Genomic DNA, 12135 nt, shown 5'->3' with positions numbered 1-12135 from the left:
GTTAATACTTGATTCTGATTGGTTAATCACAGCATTCTGAGGTCTGCTATTTCTCGATAACATATAGTTGCTATGAAGAACAGACCGTTGCTAGGTATTCAGCTCTATTTACACAATCCAGAGGACTTACTGCATTTATATCAATCCGCCAAAAGAAGTCCTGTAAATTTGAGGGTGAGACAAGTCCTGCCTCATCCTGTCAGGGTTCCATTCTGCGATAACAACCTGCTCACTATACATTAGCCCTTACTCATACAACAGTTAGTTCCAACCAAGTTATCTGACTGGACAAGAGGCATTCCATGAGTGCTGATATAGAGAACATCATTGGGACTTTTCACTCTGTGTATCACTCCGCCTCACATAAAATAATATTATTTCATTGTTTGCTTGATAAATTAAAACATACATACATACAACAGTCCATTTTCAGTTAAAATGTGGAACTAGTTGAGTTGGTGGAGCAAAAAAACAATAATCTGTTATTGATTGTTACTGTTTACTAATATTTGCTGCTTGTGTAACTGTATAAAAGTGTATAAAATATCACACTCGAGGTCATTATGTTCTACAGCATATCAGAACTGCTATGATTATCTTAACTATGACCGAATATTCATATCACTTCCTCCCGGGTGATACTGATAAGTAAACATAAGTTACTGGAATGGTTTTGTAGTGAACAACAAATAAGATGTTTTTTCATCAATGTCAGCTTCCAAAAGAGAACAGGACTGACAGGAGGCACTTAGCTCCTGTACTGTAGGTCAGAATTCTCCTAAGGGTTGCAGTAATGCAACACTAAAGATGCAAATCTAAAATGAAGAAGAGGGCGTTATCACATGAATTGTGTATGCGACTGGATGTTGTAATTTAATTACATGTTTATTACTTTAAGTAATTTTTTAGTCCACAGTAACTAGTGAGCATTAGCCGAAATCATTACTGAGCCTTATTTTTTCAGTCTTTGATGAGCACTCTAACTGTGCTATGTGTGCAGCCTTAACACCTCCGGGAACTGTACATTCCAAAGTGGGTTTTTTTTACATCCACAGGTGCAGTGTGATGACTGAAAGACACACTGATTTGAGGTCACTTGGTCACATGACACTGAAGCTATCGGGGAAAAATCACAAAATGTTCCATTAAAATATTAATCTAAAATATTAGGAGTCAAAATTCCAATATAATGAGGTTTGTCTTATTTGTCCAAGGTATTGTTAACATCTGACATTGATTTGAAGTCACTGGGTCACATGACACGGAAGCTATTGGGAAAAAAACGCAACATTTTCCATAAAAATATAAATATAAAATATTAGCAGCAATAAAAGCCAATGTAATGAGGTATCTTATGTATCCAGGTGAGTATTAACATTGGTTTGAAGACACTGGGTCATATGACATGTAAGCTATTGAAAAAAAAAAAGTCAGAAAATATTTTTAATTTCTGTTATTAATTTTGAGCCATTCAGTCACGTGACCTCATAAGTTTTTAATTCTAATTTTGATATAGGCGAGTCATGGGCTTATTATAAAAGTTTCAGTTTTTGTCCATTTATCAGTAAGTTATTGATGGTCCCTAAATCAGGCTCTGCCTGTAGAGTGTGAGGGCTTTGAGTTCAGCTAACAGTCCTCCTACGACCAACTCTGGGGGAAGCCGAGTGAGAAAGTGTTGCTGGCTCCCGAGTGAATATCTGTTGAATATCCAACTTAAAACTAACTTTACCATTGTTTATTACCAAAATCTTGCCCCCAACCCACACCACTGTATACATATTGTTAACTTTTTGAACTGTCATTATTGTTCTACTATTTTACATGTAAAATTCCCTTGTAACAGCAGATATAAATAAACAAAACATCAAAGACCTGCAACAACTGCTGAGCTCTGACCAGTTTTCTTCACTTCCACCAGATTCAGAGCAGGAGGTCAGAGATGTGCAGGACGGACTGAAGAATGGTGTCAAACTGACCAAAATATAAGATATTAATATAATGGATGGATAGATACTTTATTAATCCTTTACAGGAAGTTACACTCTCACAGCAGCTTCAATAACAGTCAAGACACCACACAGAACACAGAACGTAAAAACTACACATAAAAATACTAAACCAAACTAATACCTACAAATGACACAGTAAAAGATACTTTAAAAATGTTAAAATAAAGTGTGCAAATAATATAAAATGTAAAATAATACAATATTTTCTATTGATTTTGTGATAGTAAGCAAACATACCATTTTTGAATGCATCCAAAATCAGTTAGATAACAGGTAGTACGTCTGCCATGTCATGTTGTTTCACATACTTGGGGTCTTCTACTAAGTCTAACCCAGAGTTTTATAGCCTTTCATCACAAGCTGTTGAACAGATCCCAAGTGCTCTCTTTTAAAAGGAAAGAATGATGTGGAAAAGTTGTGGGCATGTCACACGGTGAGTACACAGTGGTGAAGGGTAATAATTTACCATGTCTCCCTGTTTAACACAACAGTAGAAGCCCTGAATTGATGTTCAATGAATGCCTGAATCATGGAGAAACAGAGCCTTTTGTGAAACACTGATGCTTTGGCTTAAGTCGCTGATCAGGGAAAGCTTGTTTCTGAAACACTTTATTCATCAGTAAGCAGTCTCACATATGCATTTTGTCCAGTGTCAGTGAGCTTGATTTTCACCTTGAGATTTAATTTTCTCTCCTATCAGCACTGCTAGCATCCTAAGGAGGCAGCATGAACAGCATGCCTGTTCAGCTTATCACTTTTAGGAGTCACCTCACAAGCTCCATCATTGGCATCATTACCTGGACATTTACCCCTACAAGTCCCTGAATGTGCTCTCTGTGTGATTTGCCAGTGTGAATAGTGGTCCTGCAGAGGGGGTCTGCCTGAAATGTCTCTGTCCATTTAACAGCATCTGCAGAAATTAACACTCAAGCCAAAGTTATTAAAGAATCATCCAAAACTGTGATCCTAAGTTGTCACCAGCAATATGCAGTTATCTTTTATAGACATGTCCATCAGGTAACACTACACCACTGTCCTCCTAGTCTTTCAGATTTTTTTAATCAATTGTTAACACCTATGTCAAATTTGACACTCTCTTCCTAACAGGGATGCACGATATTTGATATTTTTTGCCTACTCTTATTGTAGTGGTTCCTGCTCACTCTGGGGTGGAGGGTAACGAAAGGGCAACTTAGATTGCAAAGAGAGCATTGAAACTGGATGAAGATAATATATTGAAAGTTCTTTTTGTAAAAGGTGAAGCCAAATCACTAATAAGAACGGCAGTGAGGGAGTCGTGGCAGAAGAAGTGGGACATGGATATCAAAGGGAGGCACTATTATAACATACAAAAATCAATTAAGGTTAAGTCATATAAAGGGAAGTGCAGAAAAGAGAAAGTGGCAGTGGCAAGGTTAAGATTTGGACATACTGAATTGAAATCAACTCTTTATTTAATGGCAAAGTGTGGTTCAGATAAGTGTGATGTATGTGATGTTCCTGAAAATGTTGAACATGTCTTCATGTAGTGTAGGAAATATAATGCAGAGAGAAACATATTGCGTGTCAAGATAGTAGGTAAGGATGGGGATGGAATGGAAGGGATTTTAGGGATGGGTGAAAATGCATTAGAATGCTGCAAGGCACTCAATATTTTTCTTAGAGAAACAGAACTGTATTGTAGGATATAGGAATATTATTCCTTGTTACTATTTTTATTTTATTTTATTCATTAATTAATTATGAATTAATTGATTAATTTTCTTTCTTTCTTTCTGCTATTAAGCCTGGAGTACAGTATCAGCCCATGATGTTACACACTCCGGTATAGTAGGTGGCGGTATGCCTCTTTAAACGTTGGTTGCAATCCGCCATGATCTCAGAGAAGAAGAGGAAGAAGAAGCTGGTTTGGAGGTTTGAAGGGGTGACTGTGCCAAATGAACTATTGTCTGTTGGGTTGTGCCTGTCGTCTACCTGTACATACTGTGGATTACTTTGCTGAGGACCCGCTGGACGTTTTCTGTTTGTGCATGTGACGTCATTTACGTTATAAACAGTCGCCACTGCCACTGCTCTGAGTGTTGTAAGTGCGTTCGTTAACTAGCGTTAGCATGTTTATCAACAAGTAGTGTCATATTCAATATTCAAGTAGTTTGTCTAGCGATTTGTTAGCGTTGTTATGCTTTCACTGTGTGAGCTCGCTTTAAATATAGCTATATGTGTTGTGTATTCATAAAGCGTTAACCCTAAATTAATGGGGGTTGCACATGTGTAATGTTATGTTATTTTTTGCTAAATACTTTGAAGGTTCATTTTGTCGTCTTGAAAACCTTAGTTGAACTGTTTGGTGCTACAATGTAACAACGGGAAGTCGCTAATGTAATGGCGCTTCGTTATCTTGGACACACAGGACACCATGACTAATCGTGGACTCACTGACGTTATAGCTCCTCTCGAACTTTTGAACTGCTTTCCGGTAGTTCTGTTAATATGGCTGACGTCAGCTAACGTATAATGGAAGTCCGACTCGATAATGTTAAGGCCAAATGTTAAGGTTGCTTGTAAAATATTCCTTAACTTTCCTTCTCTCTCTTTTGTCAGACATCTACCTGAAAGCCCAGGTGAAGGAAGTCAGCCCTGATACATGTCACATCCAATGAAACCTTTCCAGAGCAAGGACTGCACCAACTCGTACAACAATGAAAGGTAATATTAAAATTTCTCATTTCACCTCATTATTTCTTAAGACAAGAAAAAGCTTTTCAGAGTCTGTTAAATGTGTTATTCTTTTCAAATGAAAATAGGGATGCACGATATTATCGGCACATTCTTGGTATCTGCAGATTATGGCTTGAAAATGACATATTGACATCTGCAGATATGTCATTTTTCTGCAGATATTTTGCGCCGAACAAACGCTTTATATTTGCGTAAATGCTTGATGATTCCCTTTAAAAGCTTGACGTAATGCTACGACTTAGCGCGAGTGTGCCATCAAGCGTGAAGATGGATGCAAGATGTCTGCGTTACGGCAGTTTTCAGACAGCAAGATTGCTATTTGCCATGGTTGCTCAGCATCGGTCATGTGAGGAGGGGCCAAATCTCATCATCCAAGCCTGTCTAAGGCGATGAATATTACAGTTTTGTTTGAAAAAAATGTTACATTCAAATAGATATATAAGAGTAGGCACGATATCAATTCCACTAGAGGGGAGACTTGATGTTCTTTGCAATAAGATGTAAAACGTAAAAAAGTAAAACGTGCCAATAAATCGGTATCGAAATCGGCATTAAGGGTTGGAAAATATCGGCATATCAGATATTGGCAAACAATCCAATATCGTGCATCCCTAAATGAGAACCAACTGTAGAAATATGACAGTAAACTATCTTTCAGGTGGATCTCAGAAAACAAGAAAGAGGAAACTTAAAAGGACTCCAACAAAGAAAGTCCAGTCGGCCACTGATTCACCTCAAGCTACAGACACAAATGCTGTACCTGGCAGTGATGTGGCTGCAAGTTTCTTACAGAGTACTCCTAAAAGAAGCAGAAGACAAAAGGGAGTGACTCCAGCAGACTGCCTTACCTCCACACTAGTCCGTAGCTCCTCCACCAACATCCTGTCTGAAATCTCAAAGTCCCCTTCTGGAACCAAACAACTGGAGCTCGGATACACTGAAATCTGCACTCGTTTAAAGGTGTTTGATAATATTTTATTACTGTTCCTGCCTCCTGAGCTGTTAATATCAGTGAAAATCTATAACTACTTTTATATCTGTTTACTTGTAGACATCACAGATCAATTCACAACGCTGCAAATCAAAATCTCAAAGCAGACAGAAAAGGGATAATACTGCCCAGGCAAGACGAGGTAGAAAAAGGGTGACAAAGGAGCCGATTTGCAGTGATGCCAGTGCTTCACCAGCCAAGCGGCGGCGTGGCAGGTCGCTGAAGATCCAAGCTGGGAATTTACAGAAGGATACTGCTACTCAATCATCCCAACACTCAAGACCAAGATTTGAACTGAAGAAGTCTGATGCAGAAGAGCAAGGTACTGTCTGTCTCATGTAGAATAACCAAAATACTTGTTTGATACATTGTGTATTTAAGGATATCATCTACAAATGTGTTAAGTGTTTTGCTCTATGTTTTTATTTTTGCTGGGGTTGTTAGAGTTCACATTTTTAAGTAATTCATGTTATCGAAATTCTACGCTCTAATTCTGTTTTTGCTTCCCCCACATGCTCACCCACTTCCCCCCAAAAGAAGAGTCATTGCTGTCTTCAGATCTGTCAATAGAGCTGAGTCACCATGAGGAAAAGCTGCTGCCTTTGTCCATCCAGGAAGATGAAGAAAGTGATGACGAGGAAGAGGAGGAGCTTCCCAGTTTCTTGATGCAGGGGGACAAAAGTGAGAGAGATTTCAGTAACTGAATGCATAGAACCTCGACAGGGACTAGATATGAACTGGATTATGTGTATTATTGTATTCAATAATACTTAAAGTGTATTATATGTACTGTTTCCCTCAGAGCCCCCGTCCATCACAGATGGTGTGTTTGTGTGGTACAAATGTAGACATTATCCATTCTGGCCTGCATTGGTGAGTGCAAACACCTGTGTGGATCACTGATTTCTCATAACAGTTTTTGTTACAGTTTTGAGATGCAAGAGCACAAGATTTCTAACAAAGATTATTATACAGAAAATCAGCAACTCGATCCAGTGAATGCCTGGGCTTAAACATTTTCTTATACTGACTAATGTTTTTCACTTTTTTGTCCCACAATTTAAACCGATAAACGGACTAATCATTTTCAATTAGGGATGGGCATTCCAGTAATATCAATATTCGAGTAATCTAATTGCCTTATGAACGAGCACTCACAAATTATATATATTTTTTATCATTAAAAAATATACATTGGACACGGACCTCCCGGCCTGGAAATAGTAGGCTATATGCCTGTAAGAGAACATTACTGTCTAACAATTTTACATTAATGTAAATAAATAAATGGAAAGCAAGTGCAATTTCAAATGCATTTATTGAACAACCTTAACAAGCCCTTCAATTAATGTTGTTACAGTCCGTTGTCAAACATCACAGCGTAACTCTAAATCAGCAGCCTAGTCATACATTCAAAGTGTAAATAAATATTAAATTAACTTAATTTACGGCAGGTTAAGCCTGAAGTTTCCCTTGGAAAAATAAAAGAAATAACAACCGTGGATAATACGTTCAACTTAATGATGATGATAATAAAAATAGGGTTACTGAGCAAACTAACACTTCCTCATACATGTTTTCCACTCTCGTAGCTGTTGTCCGGCATAATTGTGGCTTGTACTCCAGCTCAACAAACGCCATCAGCTCACAGAAGCCTTCTCCTTCCACAACACTTAATGGGAGCATATCTCCAGTCACCATATTCGTTATTAGCAGGCAAATCTTCTCCGCTCTGGTATCATCACAACGACCTGTGCTAACAGGGCTAGCAAATGATTTGAGACGAGACTGCCTGTTGTCTGTCTCCGCTGGCTTCTCCTAGTACTTAAAGCTCATGTGTTTAAGCATCGAACTAGTATTTCTATGATATACAAGTTTAATACCACATATCTTGCACAGCACGTAGTACTTCCAGACATCATTTTTCCTGGTCACGGCTGACATGGTGCATGTAAGCTAAGGGCCCGATCATTTTGCGTGCTGCTTTTGCGTTGCAGAGCGCTTCGTGTTTTTCCGCTCTGTGCGCGTTTTTGGGGAAACGCTCTGAGCGCCTCGAGTTGAAAAAACTTCAACTCAAAGCAGAAAAGTGCCCAGGCGTTTTTTCTCATTATCCAATCAGATGAAAGGAGAGGTGGGCCTTCTGTCAGTTTACAATATAACGGTTAGGTTAATGACAGCTAATTTGGTGGTTGCCGTAACAACAGTTTAAAAAAAAGGTGCAGCGAGCTGCTCTTTTATTTATTTTTTTAACAAAAAAGGCAGTGTGGTGCGCCTCTTTGCGCTCTGTCTGATCGAGTCTTAACTGAGTTAAACTACTTTAGCCGAAAACAACGCATGCACAGGTGCGCGAGTAGTATAACGTTACTCGAATAATGATGTCAACAACGAGCACTCGAGTATTCGTCCCCATCACTACCTTCAACATGGAAATTAAATTAGAGACCATTATGGGCCTTAAAGATTTGGGAACTAAAACAAGGTGTGTTGTCAATACTTGTAAACCTTCTAATCTAAATTTCCTATATATTTTTTCTCTGCAGGTAAAAAGTGTGAACCGTAAGCAGAAAAAAGCCAGCGTTTTGTTGATCGATGACCCAAAGATTCACACTAAAAAAGGGTATTCTCTCTTTTTGCTTTGGGTGTTAAAACATATGCACTTAGGCTATAGAGTTCCTGCAAACTTCTTGACAAAAGATACATCTGGCAATGTGGGTTTGGCGTAATGAAAAGACATGCAGGCATCCTGTGCAACTAGATGTCGCAGTGAAAAGCTCTTTATAGTCTTAATAGTATAGATGTGATGTCTAGCCATAGAGATAATTAAAAGTTTGGTCTTTGTGTACTTACAGGTTTGCTGTGCCTCTGAAAACCCTGAAGCCTTTTGATTGTGAAGAAGCTAACGAGCTGGTGGTAAGAACTAAATTGAAAACTTAATTTTCTGAAAATGCTGTTTTCCTAACAAAGTGACAGACTGTCTTTATCTCTTTTTACTGATCTTGTTATAGTGTAAAGCCAAAGAAAATTATCATGCTGCAATTGAATGGTCCCTGGAGCTCATTAAAGATTACAGTATAAGGATTGGTATGTATCGTCCACTTGATTCTTGTGCAGACAGAAATAAATAAAGAACTCTTAATATTCACATTTATAATATATTAGCAATATTGTTATGAGGACATTGAATTATAAGCATTATTGACCATGTTTTTTCTTTGTAGCATGTGGCTCATTTTCTGGCTCATTCATCGAGTACTTTGCCCATGACATGAGTAAGTTTTGTTGCATGTCATTCATTAAGATGGCCCCTTAGAATATGAGGCTCCTGCAGAATGAAAACGTGAACACACCTGCAGCCCCACGTGGTGCTGACGCTGCTCTTTACGTTCTGTCTTTAACTAATCCAGGCTATCCGGTGAGGAGGAAGTACCCTAAAGATGCCTCAGACAGACTAACCATTGCCAACGATTCAATGATGGAGGTGCTGGGTGATGATCATATGGAGGACAGCTTTACTGAAGAGCAGGAGGAGGTCATTAGTTCAAAGAGGCTGCTGCCAGATCGGAGTCATGCTGCCCACAACCGTGCTAATGAGAAGCTAGTGCATTTCATCGTAAAGCAGCGCATGGTGGAAGGACGCCTTCTGGTATGATTATTAGAGCCTTATCGACTGCTGTTGTAGTAACTGGATTCGAAAATCACAGTGTTTTACTTGGAAGTATGCTGCAGGAATATACTATATGTATAGGTACATTCCTCTGTTAGTGTTATGTGATGTGTGTGAAGTTGAACCAGTTCCATATGTTAAACTGTCATTAATTGTTGGCATATTTTAGAGAAACAATTTAATGCCTTCACTGTAATATTACACATTGACCATTGGGCCTTTAATGTTTCCAACCCTGAGTCACTGAGAATGTTGTTTGGCCTTTTTTTGATCTTCATAAACAACAGCATAGAAATAAACATATAGTATCACAACTGATAAAAAGCAAGAGATAAACTGGTTACACAAACATATGGGTGTGTCCAGCCCTGTGAAGCTGGAATATACAGACATGGGGAAATATGAAGCCAATCATTTTGTTTTGGATTATTTAATATGTTGGTTTTTTTTTTATTATCTGAGTCACTGCTCAACTAATAAAATTCACAGTGAGAATTTGTGAATCAGGGAGACATCAAAAAACTAATATTAACAATACTTTTAGTAGGCATTGAATGTAGCTCTTCAAAAAAAGGCATGCAAGACGAGCGCCCGTCTCTAGATGAATAAGTCCCTCCTCCTTGTATCACTCTCCTTTCAGGCTGTTATTCGTGGGCAGCAGCAGTCAAGATGGCTTCGCTCCTTTTTGAGTGCCAATCGAAGACGAGTGGTGAACATATACCTGGAAGATGACCAGCAGTTAGACCAGGTCTACTGGTACCTCAATGAGCTCTATGCAACGGCCGTGGACTCTGCCCCTTGTCTGGCTGAGGTGAAACCCATGGAGCGTGTCCCCTTTGTCCTGGATGTGCTCCTTCCTGAGGTGAGCTAAACCTATTATCTGTGCTGTTTGTCTTGTTTAATTAAATCAGAGCAGATAATATGTTTTGATGATTATTGTCCTCTTGTGCAGGCCATCATCTATGCCATAGCTGGGGTGGACAACGTCTCAGTGAAAAAGGCGGAGGAAAAGTACCTTAAAGGACGATGCGTAAGCCACAGGTAAGCGTTTGATGACTTTGTCTATTAGAGAATAAATTCAAACACTAAATATTGAATATAATTAGTGAATGATTTTCTCCATTTCTTTGTCATTTCAGAGAAAGACAAGAGTTTGACTTGATGATTGATCGGCAGATAAAGAAAAAGTCCGAGCTTCAGAATACTCTGCCTGCATTGCTTTCTGATGTCATTGGTTAGAGTACAAAGTTAGTGTTAATAAAGAGAATTATTTTTGTATATGAATTTTTTTTATTTCAAATAAATGCCTTTTGTCGTAGTTATCAGCGAGATGACTCATCCACCACAGTGTTTTCATCAGATAGCAGATGATCTGCCCTACCACCAAACTACAGGGCAGCGTCCTGCCTCTGGATGTGAGAGTGCTTGACACAGCACCATCACAACGATCAGAAACATAACTCCTCTCATCTATCGCTGCACTACATGCTCCGCAAGCTGCCTTTAATATGCTTTTGGTTTTTTTGCACTGTCCTCATAATTCAGCACTGAGTCTTCTGGAGAAGTCTGCATATTGCTTACTTAGTTGCACCACCTTCTTTTTCTCAGCGTTGTAGTTTTCATACAATGCAAAAGTGCCCCTTGTTCAGAAGTTATTAACATGACGTGATGCTGTTGTTCTTTGCAGGGCTTTGTTCATTAATTATGTATGTTGGGTGCTGTTCTAGCACACTCTACCTTGACAGCTATTAGGCAGCTACACTGTTGCTGTCTTAATGTTTATGTGTAATGCATATCGTCTATCCCTCGACTATACAGACGCTCCCTGTTTTATTATGGTCTTTAATTTTGGATTTCTTTTTTTATTTTCTTTTAATATTTGTAGCATTACTCCCTCACATGTGATTGATCATGACAATAAACTTTTATTTGGCAATCGATGTGACTACAGTACTTGGTAAAAACATTGTTTCATATTTAAAAAATCAATTACACACTGATTGTGTCAACAATCAGACTTATTTGCTAATAGTAAATATATGTCCTAAGAAGGGTCCAAAGTCTAATCATATTTCCTTGTAAGCTTCTTTTACATTAGCCTCTATTCCACAGTGTATATGCGTAAAGGGTTTTTTTCATTGGTCTCTGAAAGCTGAAACGCATAGAAGACAGGTGCTTTTATCTTTGATGAGCGATGGCGTGATATCGGTGCTACAACAGGAAGACCTTTCATGCAAGCTGTGCTTATGCAAATGTCCATTCCAAAATGAGGTCAGATTCTAAGGAAAGATAAGATGGAGCTTCAAAAATCGAAAATGCTACTGAACTGACTTTTTAAGCCTTCGTGCCCGGACTACAGAAGGGAGAATAAGTGTTGCCATCTGTTTAATGTAAGACTTAGTAGATGCAGTTAAGCTTCACAATTCTGTGCACATCAAATTTGACAAAAAATTGTCCCCACAATGTAACCCATAGGATCCCCGTGCTTCCCATTAAAAGTTTTAAACCATTCATGCTCTGGGCCATGAAACCCAGTGAGACAGGATTATGGGCTTTATAAGTGCAAAAAAGCAGATGTACACGTCTTTGTGCGAGACAGGTGTGGCACATTTAATTTTTTTGCTACTTGTTTAAACAGAATCAACGCCGAGACTGTACAGGGCAGCACTAGGCCGTCGCCCTGTCTACTCTGCTAGAAACACCGCCCGCGAAGAAGAAGCGCATGGAGCTCT

General features: G+C 38.8%; 1 protein-coding gene across 3 annotated transcripts; it reads left to right on the top strand.

The window, feature by feature from the left end:
- The first annotated feature begins 3863 nt into the window (after positions 1–3863).
- Positions 3864–11343, top strand: LOC138589482 (PWWP domain-containing DNA repair factor 3B-like). 3 transcript variants are annotated; one of them, XM_069659796.1, is made up of 14 exons: positions 3864–3923; positions 4611–4715; positions 5407–5708; positions 5800–6061; positions 6277–6420; positions 6542–6612; positions 8280–8356; positions 8589–8649; positions 8745–8820; positions 8958–9008; positions 9144–9382; positions 10044–10265; positions 10356–10444; positions 10543–11343. In XM_069659796.1, the coding sequence occupies exons 2-14, from the start codon at positions 4709–4711 to the stop codon at positions 10640–10642; spliced, it is 1701 nt and encodes a 566-aa protein (XP_069515897.1). In that variant the 5' UTR covers positions 3864–3923; positions 4611–4708; the 3' UTR covers positions 10643–11343. The 3 variants fall into 3 exon arrangements, with proteins under 3 accessions (XP_069515897.1, XP_069515906.1, XP_069515887.1); XM_069659805.1 differs by having other exon boundaries at positions 3902–3933; XM_069659786.1 differs by having other exon boundaries at positions 3908–4092.
- Positions 11344–12135: the final 792 nt, after the last annotated feature.

This window comes from Semicossyphus pulcher, unplaced genomic scaffold, assembly GCF_022749685.1.
Source record: "Semicossyphus pulcher isolate SPU_LCO1_2020_fin unplaced genomic scaffold, fSemPul1.0.p SCAF_1, whole genome shotgun sequence".
Lineage (NCBI taxonomy): Eukaryota > Metazoa > Chordata > Actinopteri > Labriformes > Labridae > Semicossyphus > Semicossyphus pulcher.
The sequence above is the reverse complement of the archived record's forward strand: the minus strand, read 5'-3'. Positions and strand labels throughout refer to the sequence as shown.

Excerpts from the sequence above, each read along its gene's own strand:
- LOC138589482 (XM_069659796.1), top strand. Across the intron at positions 5,709-5,799 it reads AAATCTGCACTCGTTTAAAG|ACATCACAGATCAATTCACA; the intron begins GTGTTTGATAAT and ends GTTTACTTGTAG. Across the intron at positions 9,009-9,143 it reads GTACTTTGCCCATGACATGA|GCTATCCGGTGAGGAGGAAG; the intron begins GTAAGTTTTGTT and ends TAACTAATCCAG.